Here is a 14,773-nt window from a genome sequence, read left to right on the forward strand (position 1 = left end):
AAAGCAGTGGAAGGTGGCACACGTGTTTGGGTCCCTGCCACCCTTGTAGGAAACTCAGATGGAGTTCCAGGCTCCTAACTTTGGCCTGGCTCAGCCCTGGCCATTGCAGCCATTTGGGGGAGTGAACCAGTGGAATGAAGATCTCTCTGTCTCTCCCTGTCACTCTGCCTTTCAAATAAATAAAATAAATAGATCTTTAGCCCCAAAAAAGAAAAAAAAAAATAGATCCGCCTGATCCAAAGCATGAGCTCTTTCTACCTTAGTGCTTTCTCCCTGACGAAGCGACTGGCGTGTCATTGTTTAGGTTTTATTAATTCTGGCTGGGTACTTACCATGTGTCAAGTTCCATAAACACTGTAGATAAAACAGCTTACGCTCTAATATGGAAATAACCGCGACACACAAGGCAGTAACCAGTCAGCTCCCTGAGAGAGGAGCCTCGGGAGGAAACGCTCTAGAGAAGGAACTCCATTTCCTGTGTGCCCACTAGCAGCCAGACACGGCACTGGGCTCTCATGTCAATCACCTCACTAATGCTGGCACTTGCAGATGGGGCTCACAGATGTTAGGAACCTGCCCGAGGTCACACAGCAGTGTTCAATGCAAAGTCTCCCTGACCCCCAGGAGCGTGGGCTTGCCTTGTACATCTTCCTTTTCTGGGAGTTTGAGGAAGACTTTCTTTTGTGCTTAAGAGGCCAAAGTGACTATTCTGCAGTAAGGCAAGTACAGTGACATCATGACATGAGATGTGGTGACCAAGGAAGAATTCTACCACAAAGGAATTATAGCAGAGATCAACATATGTGGTTTGAAATCAAAAGACCAAGGCCTGGGCAAAGTGTGTACAAAATACCAGCCCCCAAACACTGACCCCAAAGTCACTGTTTACCGATCATGTGAATGTGAGGAGGGTGTGAGAGAGAGAGAGAGAGAGAGGCAGGCAGGCAGGCAGGCAGGCAGGCAACTGACAGTGGACCCGGCCTTTACAAAGCTGCTAGTTTAGAGGAAATCTGGTTGTTAGCCAACAAAACTTGGGAAGCATCTTCCTGTTCTGAAAGGGGAAACCGGTGTCACCAGCTTCTTCGAAAACAATGAACAGGACTCCAGGTCCTCCACCTGCTCTTTCAGGGGTGGCAGTTACGTGGAAACACACAGAAAACAACAAAAACCAGCTTCCAATGAGGAGTTTTAACGTTAAAACAACATGTATTATCATGTTTAAGTTTACTACCCTGAAATCAGTTACATTTCCTTTTACAACAAACAGGAAAGCTGCTCAGTCCCTTTCCTGGGTGGTGCCAGTCCAGGGCAGCGGAGTGTAGCTCCTAGAGAACCCCACCTGCTGAGGCCCACGCTCCCGCAGCTCCAAAGGACTCCCCCAGCCTTCTTTACAGAGTTCCCACTGCCAACATATCCCCGTGCCGGCCAAGCCTCGGCAAGACATGCATGTGGCCCACCACTCTAGCCCACCGCGTCAGAAGGCAGCTGTGCCTCTGTGTGCTAGTATCTGGCTTATTTAGTTATTTATTTGGAAAAGCAGAGAGACAAAAAAAAAAAATAAATAAAGAGAGAAAAGACAGAGTTCCATCTGCTGGTTCACTCCCAAATGCCTGCAACAGCTGGCACTGGCCAGGCTGAAGCTGGGAACTCAGAACTCCATCCGTATCTCCCACATAGGTGGCTGGGGCCCAAGCACTCGAGCCACTTGGATGCCTCACAGGGTCTGCACCACCAGGAAGCCAGAATCAGAAGCAGAGGCAGAAGCTGAACCCAGGCATTCTGTATGGGATGTGAGTGTCCCAGGTGGTGTCCCAGGTAGCACCTTAACTGCTCCGTCCAACGCCTGCCCCATGCCCTCTGCCTGAGCAGCTTGCAGAGGCCTGCACCTACGTGAGCTCCACAGGACATGATCTCATCTGGTTTAACTTAGCGTGATGTCTGCCATGCCCAGCAGAGGACCTGACACATAGATGCCCAAGAAATGGTTCCTGCACCAACGAATGAACCCCCCAAGGACAGCTTCCAGGAAGCCTGAGAAGCCTCAAGATGACAACTCACGCCAGGACAGTCTCCTCCTTGGAAAGACGAGCAGTAAGGGCCCCGAGTGCTTCCTGGGACGCCACAGGAAGGCCAAAGCCACTCAGGGCGGCCACTGCATGGTAGATCTGGGCCACGGAAGAGTCTTCGCTGACAGTCGCCAGAAGCAGGTCTTTGGTTTCATTGGAAACAGAGATCTGAGAAAGGATTGGCAGAGTTTCAGGTTCTGGCAATGTGTGATGAGCTTGCCCGACGTGGCACACAGAGCAACTGCCAGTCACACCCGCCTCGCCAGACGTGTCCCCGCCAATCCTCAGACACCAGAGAGAAACGGCTGCAAAACCCCAGCTCCCCCCTCCTTAAAAGCTGCTGACAAGTTACTTACATGGGTCTCCTGTGTTCAATACAGCGATTTCCAGAAACCTGGTATGAGGGCTACTGTGCACATTTTTAGATGTTCAAGGGAAATGGGAAGAAAAAGCCAAGCCCTTCCAGAGCCAGAGTGGCAGCAGTAGGGGACAGTTCCAGACCCACGAAAAGTCAAGGGGCCCTCGAGAGATGTACAGACGTGCTTCACGCTTGCAGTCAGAGCAGGAACCTGGACTCACCTCACACCCTGAGAGGACCTGGCTGGACTGGGAGGCGTAGAACAGGGAATCCACGTTGCTGGGGTCAAGGTTAGATTTGATGAAGGCACACGCTTTCTAAACAGAGGGAAAGTCAATGGTAAGAGGTGACATACACAGTGGCTGGGCAGTCAAGATGGTTTTAACATAAGCAAAATTCTAAGCCATCTTCTATAAGGACTTAAAGTACAAACTACATAAAATTTCATTCCTGCAAGCAGTTTTTTTTGTTGGACACTGAAAACACCCCAAATTGCTGACTTCAGAATGTAAGGAGTAACTGGCTTGCAGGGTCGAGGTCCTCTGAGCCCTAGGAAGGAAGGAGAGAAGTCTCTTCACCAATCCCTCGCTCTGGCCATGACCTCTGCTGGACTTTTTAAATTGTTTTTTTTTTTTTTTTTTTTTTTTTATGATCTGTGTTTACTTTCCTATGAACTTTATTTTTGATAATGTATTTTTAAAGTTACATTATAGTCAAAGGCTTGATGCTCCACCAGAAGTAAAAAGACCACAGTTCAGCAGGAAAATAGGCCAGTTACTGCAAATGATCAGTTGAAAAGATGCTCAACTTCACTCAAAGTAAATTTTAAAATAGTCACAAAATCATTCAAACTATAGTAATATATAATTCTTAACAATATGGCAAAAATTTAAAACAAAGTTTGATAAAACACTATATTTGCCACAAAACTGATAGATGTGGGCATCTTTCTTTTTTTATTTTCTGGCTTTTCCCGTTTTAATTTTAGCTCCTCCATGTAAGGGAGAACAGGAGGTTTCTGTCTCTGTGGACACTTCTTGGTGAACACAAGGACTGTGACAGGTGTTGCCGTCTCCTCGTTTAACAGAAAATAGAACTGGGCTTGCAGTGGCTTAGTACCCTGAGGAAGATGTCAAAGCCAGAAGTGGCGGTCTCCAGTGACCCCAACTGTCTTGGGGTCTCCTCTAGATATCATCAAAGCCGAGTCAGGCTCAGCAAATCTAAAATGAGCCTAAAACCTCCCATGTCTCCCACTGGACTTCCCGGCTCTTGCACAGGCATCAGCGTGCCTCTAACTGCCCAAACCAGCATGCTGGGAATCGTCTTCTGCCATGCCCTTCCTCCCTGAGCCTGTCAAGTCCGCCTCCTTTTTGTTTCTCAGGCCCAATCTTGCCCTCTGGCTTCTGTCTCTGCCTGCAGGCAGGCAGGCCCTTGCCATTTCTCAACTGGATTGTCGCCATCATCTCCCAAGTTCTCCTAACCCACACAAGCCGTTCTGTACGCACCCCCAAGAGGGCTCTTCCAATACACGTAGGAAATTGTGTTGGCGACTGCAAAAGCTCCTCGGTGCTGCCTTATCCAGAGTTTCTGCCACCACAAAATGCCCTCCTGACTGGTCCGCCCCCCCGTGCCCGAGGTACCACCACACTCGCTCACACCCCCCAGCAGACTCTACCCTGCAGCCTTCCAGCTCCCCCGGGCTCAGGAGCCTGCTACTCCCCTCCCTGTCCTTGCTGTCGGCCAGACCAGGTCCTGTCTTCATCGGGTGTCCCCTCGTCCACAAAGCCTTTGCTGACATCACCGCCAGGACAGATCCCGGGGCAGGGACTTTGCTGAGTGCCCGTCACAGTGACTGGCACAAGAAGCTCCTGAAACCCATGGAACTTCGACTCTCTCCAACTCCAAGAAAGATACTTTAATAGCTAAATTGCTAAACAGTTTGAAGTAATATAAAATTCAGCTATACAAAATTATATGGTAATGAAAACAGAAGTGGGTGCTTCCGAGGAGTAAGCCAGGGAGCAGGTCAAGGTGGACCACGCACAGGACTACTGCTTGTCACCACAACCATTCTGAATCACCTCGTGTTTTACTGCACGCTTGAGTTACTTTTTCCCCCCCATTTTCATTTTATTTGAGAGGCAGAGTGATAGGAATTTTCCATCTGATGGTTTACTCCCTAAATGCCTGCAACACCAGGACTGGGCCAGCAGCTAGGAACCGAATCCAGGTCTTCCATATGGAATGTGGGCTTCCCAAGCTGTGTCTTAACCCTTGGGACAAACTCCTGCCCTTTGCATGTGTTACTTTACTCAAAATACTTTTTTAATTTTAAAAATGTATTTATTTATTTGAAAGACGGACAGAGATCTCCCATGTGCTGGTTCACACCCCCCAAATGCCCACAACAGCTGAGGTTGGACAGGGCAAAGTCAGAGGTGGGAACTCAGTCTGGGTTTCCCAAGTGGTGGCAGGGACCCACAACCTGAGCTAGGACCTGCTGCCTCTCAGGACGCACGACAGCAGGCACTGTGATTGGAAGTGGAGTTGGGACTCAAACCCAGGCACTCCGTCAGTAAGGGATGCAGGTGTCCCAAGTGTCCCAAACACCCATCACTTATATTTTATGAACAAAATGTAAATAAGTCTCAAATTTCTACCAGAAGCTTGAGAGAAGCCAGAGAGAAAGGAGAGAACAAAATACTTCACCTTACATCGATCAGGGCCCTGAAGCAGAAGCAGCTAATCCACCGGAGGAGCCCTTTCAGGAAGACAGGGTGTGCTCCCCAATGCTCTGTCGCCATCTGGTGCACCAGGGATAGAACACCAGCACCGAAGGCCCCAGATGGATGATCAGTCAGTGCACCCTCTTTCTGTACACTTAAGAATAGTTAAACACTGGCCGGCGTCACAGCTCACTAGGCTAATCCTCCGCCTGCGGCGCTGGCACCCCGGGTTCTAGTTCTGGTCGGGGCACCAGATTCTGTCCCAGTTGCACCTCTTCCAGGCCAGCTCTCTGCTGTGGCCCAGGAAGGCAGTGGAGGATGGCCCAAGTGCTTGGGCCCTGCACCCGCATGGGAGACCAGGAGGAAGCACCTGGCTCCTGGCTTCGAATCGGCGCAGCGTGCCAGCCGCAGCACACCAGCCATAGCACACCGGCCATAGCAGCCGCTGGGGGGTGAACCAACGGAAAAGGAAGACCTTTCTCTCTGTCTCTCTCTCTCTGTCTAACTCTGCCTGTCAAAAAAAGAAAAAAATAGTCAAACACTGCTCTAAGTGTCCTATGTGCACTTCTCATTCAATCCCCAAGCAACGTGCACACTGGATACTCTAAGTACCTTAAGCTTACAGGAGAGAAAACTGAGGCATTAGGGAGGCAGAGAAGCAACTCATCCAAGGCCACCCTGTTATGGAGCTAGAACTCAAAGCCACCTGGCTCCGGAGTCTGAGCCACACAACAGCCATCTCCCAGGAGACCATCAAAAGCAATCTGCCCTGGAGAACCAGCAAAGCCAAGGTGAGCAGCGACAGCGTCCAAGCTCATGACACTGCAGGCCGGGTTTCAACAGCCGCAGAGTGAGCTCAGGAGGCTCGGGGAGTGCTGGAGCCCAGCTTCAGCAGGCCTTCGCTGGGATTTCTAACTGCAGCTGCTCTCCCATGTTCCAGACTCACCCTGAATGCGCCCTTCCAACTTCCTGCGGCCTGCCTGTGTGGACTCCCTAAAATCGATGCTTTTCTCTACCCATTCTTCCCTATAACTCCTTGACCCAAGCCTGCCATCAAGACTTACAGGACAGAAACTCTTCCATATTAACACAATCAAGACATTTTAAAGTAAAACTTCAAATTTTTTAAAAACTTTAAAAGTTTTAAAGTAAAACTTCCCTGCATCCTCCCCTCCCTTCCCTTCCCACACAGCCAACTTCCCCACACAGCTACCCAGGCTGGAATCTCCATTTCCTCACTCCACTGGTTCACTCCCCCAAAATCGTTGCAACAGCTGGGGATGGACCGGTCTGAAGGCAGGAGCCAGGAGCTTCATGTGGCTCTCTCATGTGGGTGCATGGGCCCAAGCACTTGGGCCATCTTCATTGCTTTCCCAAGCACATTAGCAGGGATCTGGATTGAAGTGGAGCGACCAGGACTTAACTGGCACCCATATGGGATGCTGGCACCGCAGGCAGTGGCTTTACCCACTAGGCCACAGTACCGGCCTCTCCAGCAGGTGTTCTACACACATTGCTCTACCAGTGACCTCTGAGCTGTCAAAGCCAAGGACGTTTTCCAGCATCTGTTCCCTGGACATTGGATGGACTGATCGCATCTTATTTAGAAACTGCCGCTGACTTCCAGATTCTGCTGCACGTCCTGGCTCTCTTCCTACCTCTCCGGCAGCTCCCTCAGTTTCATGCTCTTCTGCCTGGCCATCAGAGGCTAGGGTTCCTCGAGTGCTAGGTGCACCCTGCATCCCCCACCCCAGCAACCCCATGTGTGCCCATGGCTTTGTCCAGAACCTCTCTGCAGATGCCGCTCAGGTCTGTGCCTGAGCCCGACACTTCCCAAGAGCCAGTGACGTGACTCAGAAGCACTGCAAGCTCAGCCCGACGAGGAGCAAATTCACGCTCTCCCCGCGCAAGCCCAACTCTCCTTCTGTGTTCCTGTTTTAGGAGACAGCCCACTCACCCATCCACACACCAGAAGTCAGAAGTTCAGGGTCATCCTGCACTCTTTTGCAGTCTGGCCCTGCAGCCCCTGTCACAAAGCAGGGGAGAAACCCTTCCAAAATGCAAACTGGATCTTGACTCTCGCTGCTAAAAATCAGTTGTGCTTTGGAGAAAAACTCTTCCTTCCTTTTCTCCCTTCTCTCTGCCACTCTGTGACACAGCCTCCTCTCAGTCCCTCAGCTGTAACGTGCTCTGTAGCCCTGAGTGTCCTCTGCGAGAGTCCCTCCCCTCTCCCTGTCTCTCAGCTTTCCCTGTAGGATTCGGGCCACACCCTTCTTCATTTCATGCACAGCTCCCGAGCGCCAAGCACCTGGAGTATGATTACGGCACTTGCCTCTCACGGGCGAAGGAGCTCTCGTGTCTCCTGTGTTCTCAGCATACTGCCTGGCACTGGCAGATGCTCCGATGACTGCTGGGTGAAGCAGCACCTCATTCTCTGCTATCCCTAGCAATGGTCTCGGCACCTGACCCACAAATATACTCACCATGGGCCAGACACGAAGACAAGCACGTTGTATGCATTACCTCATTTAACCCTCAGGACACTCCCTACGGGAGCATCATTATGCACAGTCTATAGAGTGGGAAAGTGCATGATCGACACCATCTAATGTCTCCTGAGTTCTGTCGTCTGAGTACCATCATCTCAACTCTTGCCATAGAATGCATCCAATTTACTTATTCATTTCATTAAAAAGGACATAAAACAAGCACACTGTTCTTATGTTCTTAGTCCTATAGAAAACTAAACAGTATCTATAAAATCCCCCACTCTGATATGCTTATGTTTGGCTGCCTATAGTACCGAACTATCAAAATGAGAGAAGTTGGGGCCAGCACTGTGGTGTAGTAGGTTAAGCCGCCACTTGCAATGCCAGCATCTCAGCCACTCTACTTCTGATGCAGCTCCCTGCTAATGCGCCTGGGAAAGCAGTGGAGGATGGCCTACCCTGCATCCATGTGGGACACCTGAAAGAAGCTTCCGGTCCTGGCTTTGGCCTGGCCCAGCCCTGGCTGTTGCAAACATCTGGAGAGTAAACCAGCAGAGGAAAGATCTCAATCTCTCTCTGTCTCATCTCTTCTCTTCTCTATGTAACTCTTACTTTCAGATAAATAAATAAAGCTTTAAAAAAAAAAGTATACTTTAGGCCGGCGCCGCGGCTCACTAGGCTAATCCTCCGCCTAGCGGCGCCGACACACCGGGTTCTAGTCCCGGTCGGGGCGCCGGATTCTGTCCCGGTTGCCCCTCTTCCAGGCCAGCCCTCTGCTGTGGCCAGGGAGTGCAGTGGAGGATGGCCCAGGTGCTTGGGCCCTGCACCCCATGGGAGACCAGGAAAAAGCACCTGGCTCCTGGCTCCTGCCACCGGATCAGCGCGGTGCGCCAGCCGCAACGCACCGGCCGCGGCGGCCATTGGAGGGTGAACCAATGGCAAAAGGAAGACCTTTCTCTCTGTCTCTCTCTCTCACTGTCCACTCTGCCTGTCCAAAAAAAAAAAAGTATACTTTAAAAAAGAGAGAGATGCTGTGGCCCCGTGAGTTAAGCCAGATGCTTGGGATGCCTGCATCCCCTGTCTGACGCCAATTCAGGTCCCAGCTACTGTTTTTATTTAGCTCCTGCTACTGCCCCTGGGAGGCAGCAGTGACGGCTCAAGTGCTCGAGCCCCTGCCACCCATGTGGGAGACCTGGACGGAGTTCCTGGCTCCTGGCTCCTGGCTTGAGCCTGGCCCATGCCCAGCTGCTATGGCTATTTGAGGAGTGCACCTGCAGATGGAAGATCTCTCGCTCACCTTACTTCTCTCTCTGTCACTCTGCCTTTAAAAAAAAAATTTAAGAAAGAAAGATGTTCGCTGTACTGTACATAAAAGCAACTCTCACCCCACACTGCTATTTCCAGGGCTGCTGCTCTTCCCGAGGACCTCCCCGTGAGAACAAGCAACCCAGGGCGCCCTCGCTGCTCAGAGGCAGCAGCAGTGCAGCAGGACCGGCAGCGCGCGGCGGGGTGGCCGCAGAGCGCTCACCACGTGCAGCTCTGAAACCCCACGGCTCCCTGCCTGATCACATCAGCGGGCTTCCCAGGGAGGACAAGAACGCAGCCTGCGAGTCACCCACACATTTTCTCATTACGGGGGACATCGAGGGAGCTTCCAGTTCTATGAAGCTGAAGTTTACGATTTATTCTCTCAGCAAATGGTTGCTGCACACCTGTGTGCTGGGCAGGGGGGGTGACAGTTTGAGGGAAAATAAACCACCAATCCAGGCACACCAACTGCTACTACTCTATCACAGTACTACCACAAAGAGCTACTGCTCCTCACCTGCAAGCTATCCTGCATCCATCACCTGTCAGCCGAGTGCTACAGTATCTCCATCCTACAGATGGAAAAATCACAATTCGCTTTGCTTTTTAAAGATTTTATTTATTTATTTGAAATACATTTATTTGAGTTACAGAGAGAGAGGTCTTCCATTCACTGGTTCACTCCCTAAGTGACCACAATGACCAAGGCTGAGCCAGGGCAAAGCCAGGAGCTTTATCCACTTCTCCCACATGAGTGGCAAGGGAACACTGGGGCCATCTTCCACTGCTTTTCCCAGGCCATTAGCAGGGAGCTAGATTGGAAGTGGAGCAGCCAAGACATGAACTAGCGCCCACAAGGGATGCTGGCAACGCAGGTAGCACTGTACCCACTGACCACAATGCCAGCCCTGAAAACTGTACTTCTGAAAGGCTAAGCAAGCTGCACAGGTTACTCAGCAGTAAAATCTGGAAGTCGTCAACATCCTGAAGTCAAACAGAGTGGAGATTATAAGCTTAACTAATTACATCAGGAGGTACATTCACCTTGAGGGTTTACCAGAGTCCAATCAGGAGGGAGAGCATCCTTAACACTCAGGAAGAAAACACCAGCCACAACCAGAGATAGCTGAGCCAACTGCAGCCCACGGAGCAGCATTAGCAAGCTCTCTAGGGGGGCCAGCCATTAACATTTTAGGCTTTCAGGTCAGGCAATCTAGTAACTAACCAACTCTGTGTTAACAACCCCAGAGCAGTGGTACACACTATGTAAATGACAGGTGGGGGCTGTGTTCCAATAAAACTTTATTTATAAAAACAGGCTTCAGGGCCGGCGCCGCGGCTCACTAGGCTAATCCTCCGCCTTGCGGCGCCGGCACACCGGGTTCTAGTCCTGGTCGGGGCGCCGGATTCTGTCCTGGTTGCCCCTCTTCCAGGCCAGCCCTCTGCTGTGGCCAGGGAGTGCAGTGGAGGATGGCCCAGGTGCTTGGGCCCTGCACCCCATGGGAGACCAGGAAAAGCACCTGGCTCCTGGCTCCTGCCATCGGATCAGCGCGGTGCACCGGCCGCAGCGCGCCAGCCGCGGCGGCCATTGGAGGGTGAACCAACGGCAAAGGAAGACCTTTCTCTCTGTCTCTCTCTCTCACTGTCCTCTCTGCCTGTCAATAAAAATTAAAAAATAAAAAATAAATTAAAAAAAAAAAAAAAAAAAAACAGGCTTCAACCCAGATTCGGCCCTAGGCACTATGGTTTGTCAACCACTCTGCTGCATAGCACTGGGAGGATGCTAACAGACACTGGGTTGTTTATTTAACCTCTCCAAGGTTTCATTTCCTAATCTACCATAGGATAATGTTTATAGGGCAGAATTAGGAGAATTAATTGAACATTAAGATAGCCAGTGTGCCTGGGACACAGGAGGCACTCGGTCAATAACAGCATTGATTACTAATTACAGTCTGGGGCAGGAAATACAAAAAATAATTTTAGAATATTGTATGTCATGCCAGAAAGCAAAAAAGTCTCAACTTTTCATACTGAATCATATAAGTACAGATACGCAAAGGCAAAAAAGGAACATTTTGGGGCTGGCACTGTGGTGTGGCTGGTTAAGCCGCTGCTTGCAGTGTCGGCATCCCACATGGGCGTTGGTTCAAGTACCGGCTGCTCCACTTCCAATCCAGCTCTCTGGTGTGGCCTGGGAAGGTAGTGGAGGATGGCCCAAGTCCTTAGACCCCTGCTCCCACATGGGAGACCCGGAAGAAGCTCCTGGCTCCAGATCAGCGCAGCTCTGGCCGTTACGGCCAATTGGGGAGTGAACCGGCAGATGGAAGACCGACCTCTCTCTCTCTGCCTCTCCTTCTCTCTCTGTGTAATTCTGATATTCAAATAAATAAATAAATAAATCTTAAAGAATAAAAATGGAACATTTTGATCAACAAAGAGAGTAACAGGTGGGCGTTTGGCAGAGTGGTAGAATGCCACACGGGACGCCTACATCCCGCATCAGGGTGCTGGAGTGTGAGGCCCAGCTCTGCTCTCAATTCCAGCTTCCTGCTAATGCAGATCCTGGGAGGCAGCAGGGGATGGCTTAAGTGGCTGGGTCCCTGCCACCCATGAGGGAGACCCAGATGGGGTTCCCGAGTCCTGGTTTCAGCCTGGCCCAGCCTCAGGTGTTCTGGCCATTTGGGGCATTTACTAGCAGATGGAAGATTTCTCTCTCTCTCTCTCTCTCTCTCTGCATCTCTCTATTTAAAATAAATAAAAATTTTTTTTAAAAAAGAGTAACAAGAGAGACTGAAAAGCATTAACTGCTACTACCAGTTCTGGCCACAACAGGCGTAACGGCAAAAAAATTGAAACTACATAGAGGGGGTCTACAAAAAGCTCACAGAAAATGTTATGAAAACATTATGTATGAATTTTGAAAAATTTTTATGCCTAAATAAGTGTACCTTTCCATGTACAAACATGGTGATGTATCCTCATATATCATTATAAGGTTCCCTCACTGTTCATGATGTAGCATAGTAATAATTCAAAGTATTCTGTTATAAATGATGGATGCATATTACTATCTCTAGTGCAATCATTAAATAAAGCAAAACACATAAACAGCCAATGAAATAGAACAGATGTTAAAAAATATCCACCTAAAAGACAGGAAAGAAGGGGGGATACAGATAAACGAGTAGAAACAACAAAGTAGACTCACACCCAACAGTACAATTACCTTAAATACAAATAGAATGAACTCCATAATTAAAAGGCTGAAACTGCCAAGCTTGATTACAAAAAGTCTCTACTACAAACTGTTTACAAGAGTTAGGCTAGGCTGACAACCACAGTCCACTAACCCAAGTCCACCATTACTAAAAGTGAAACAAGCAGACACTACATTGATAAGATGGACACAGTACTACCTAAGAAGTACTTTTGCCAAGAAAATTGACCCTGAACATAATTAAGTCATAAGAACTAATCATCAATTAGGAATAGAAGGAACTACGTTCAAAAATATCATGAAGATACAATCAGTCAAATGCATATAAAGTGATCTAGCTTATTCCACAGATACAAGGGTATTTCAAAAAGTTCATGGAAAATGAAATTAAAAGTTTGGGGGCAGGCATTTGGTGCAGGGGCTAAATCACCTAATCCCGTATCAGAGTGCCTGGTCTGAGACCCAGTTACTCTACTTCTGACCCAGCTTCCTGCTAATGTGCATCAGGTGGCACAAATGACTCAAATACTTGGATCTCTGCCACCTATGTGGGTGACCTAAACTGAGCTCCAGTCTACTGGCTGTTGTGGGCTCTCTGTCTATCTCTTTCAAACAAAATGAAAATAAATAAATGCACGCTGTACTACAGCCCTTACATGTTCTATTTTTTAAAAAGGTACATTTATTTTGGTGCAACACATTTTTGAAGAGTGGGCATTACGGCACAGCAGCATCCCATATCAGAGTGCCTGGTTCAAGTCCCGGACACTTTATCTGGATTCCGATCCAGCTTTTTCCGTGCACCCTGGAGGCAGCAGGTGAAGAGTCTGAAGAGGCAGCTATGGGCAACAGCTGTGGTGCATGGCATTAACCCGCTGCTTCAATGCCCACAACCATACTGGAGGGCCAGTTCAAGACCCCCTGCTCTGCCTCTGACCCACTGCCTGCTAATGTACCAGGGAAGGCAGAGAATCATGGTCCAAGTACTTGGGACCCTGCCAGTCACCCAGGGGACCTGGATAGGATTCCTGGCTCCTGGCTTAGGTCTGGCCCAGCCCCAGCTGTAGCAGCCATTTGTGGGGTAAACTAGTGAATGGGAGATCTCTCTCTCTCTCTCCCCCTGTCACTCTCTTATATAAATCTTAAAAGAAAGAAACAAAATGCACTGTGTAAGCCTTGTTCAGACTCTGGTTCAAATCAACTAATTATTAAAACAAAAATCAACTTGAGATAACTGAACGTAGACTGGGAATTAAATGACAGTCAGGAGTTACTGCTGGAGGGCACATTTAGCCTGAACAGTCAAGACTCCAGCATCACTCATCACAGTCCCGGGGTTTGATTCTGGCTCTGCAGGGCTTGTGCTTCTTTACATCCTGCTCATAGACACCTGACCTGTTCCTTAACACACAGCAGGCACCCAGAAAAATCCATCAGATGGAAATAAATACAGGGGCTGGCGCTGTGGCATAGAGGGTAAAGCTGCTGCCTGCAGTGCCGGCATCCCATATGGGAGCCGGTTCATGTCCTGGCTGCTCCACTTCCAATACAGCTCCCTGCTATGGCCCGGGAAGATGGCCCAAGTGCTTGGGCCACTGCACCCTCGTGGGAGACCTGGAAGAAGCTCCTGGCTCTGGCCTTGGATTGGCACAGCTCCGGCTGTTGCAGCCAACTGGGGAGTGAACCATCGGATGGAAGACCTCTCTCTCTCTCTCTGTGTAACTCTGACTTTCAAATAAATAAATAAATCTTTAAAAATAAATAAATAAATAAATAAACACAGCTTGTGCTGAACTCACCTTTGGTCATCCTCTAATGAGCCAGAGTTCGTTGTTGAGAAGCAATCAAAAGGGACCCAGACAGGGGGATGAGGGGTCTCTGAGCCTCTCTGGCCACTGAAACTCGATCGGGCTTACCTTGACATCTGGCACTTGGGCACCAAGGCTGCTGAGACCCACGATGGAGTAAAAGGCGGACTGCAGGTCTGTGAAAGGGCGGTCCAGCGAGGCTTTCAGTCTCTCCACATCATGCTTGGTGAGGTAGTGTGTGGGCGTCAGAGCCTGGCTGCCAGCCACGACTGTCAGGACCAGCAGCAACACAGCGCTTGAACCTTGGGAGGGAAGGACTGTTCAATACGCTGTTCTCTACAGAGCTCCAGGAATGACGCACCCCTCCCCCCCGGCACCTGGCAGAGTGGGGAAGGGTACGGGGACTTGGGGGGGAGCCTAACCAAAAGAGGAGCCTGAGGAAGGGGAGAGGTTGGTCTCGCGCTGGCGGAAGCACGGTTCCCCCAGCAGCCTCAGCACTTATGACACCATCGTGGGCCCATTTAAAGGGCAGCGCGAGGCTGAATCCCCATCACGCCTGGTCCCTCTCACCACCAGACACCTCCCTCCCTCTTCCCACCTCTGCTGCGTTCTTCCCGACTCGGCGCTTCTGCAGGCTTTCCCCTACTGCAACTTTGCTGAAGTTCTGCTTTCAGAATCCCTCCTGAACACCCTCCCTTGGGTTAGGTCCCCAGTACAGGAGTGAAGAACCAGCCTCCAGGCCAGGCCTAAATCCTAGCTCTGCCATCTATTAGCGACACAGCCATGGCCATGGCAGTT

The 14,773-nt window shown here is 50.0% G+C and overlaps 1 protein-coding gene across 4 annotated transcripts in view; it reads right to left on the minus strand.

The window, feature by feature from the left end:
* The window catches only part of RPN2 (ribophorin II), a 57,121-nt gene that overhangs the window by 39,295 nt on the left and 3,053 nt on the right, over positions 1–14,773 (minus strand). For all 4 annotated transcript variants that reach the window (XM_008256021.5, XM_008256019.5, XM_089308000.1 and 1 more), the window contains exons 2-4: positions 14,084–14,277; positions 2,646–2,741; positions 2,059–2,234 (exon numbers count right to left, since the gene is read on the minus strand). In XM_008256021.5, coding sequence (XP_008254243.1) covers positions 2,059–2,234; positions 2,646–2,741; positions 14,084–14,277 — 466 coding nt within the window. The remainder of the gene's footprint in view (positions 1–2,058; positions 2,235–2,645; positions 2,742–14,083; positions 14,278–14,773) is intronic.

Source organism: Oryctolagus cuniculus, chromosome 11, assembly GCF_051225735.1.
Source record: "Oryctolagus cuniculus isolate XC-2025 breed Fujian yellow rabbit chromosome 11, ASM5122573v1, whole genome shotgun sequence".
Classification (NCBI taxonomy): Eukaryota; Metazoa; Chordata; class Mammalia; order Lagomorpha; family Leporidae; genus Oryctolagus; species Oryctolagus cuniculus.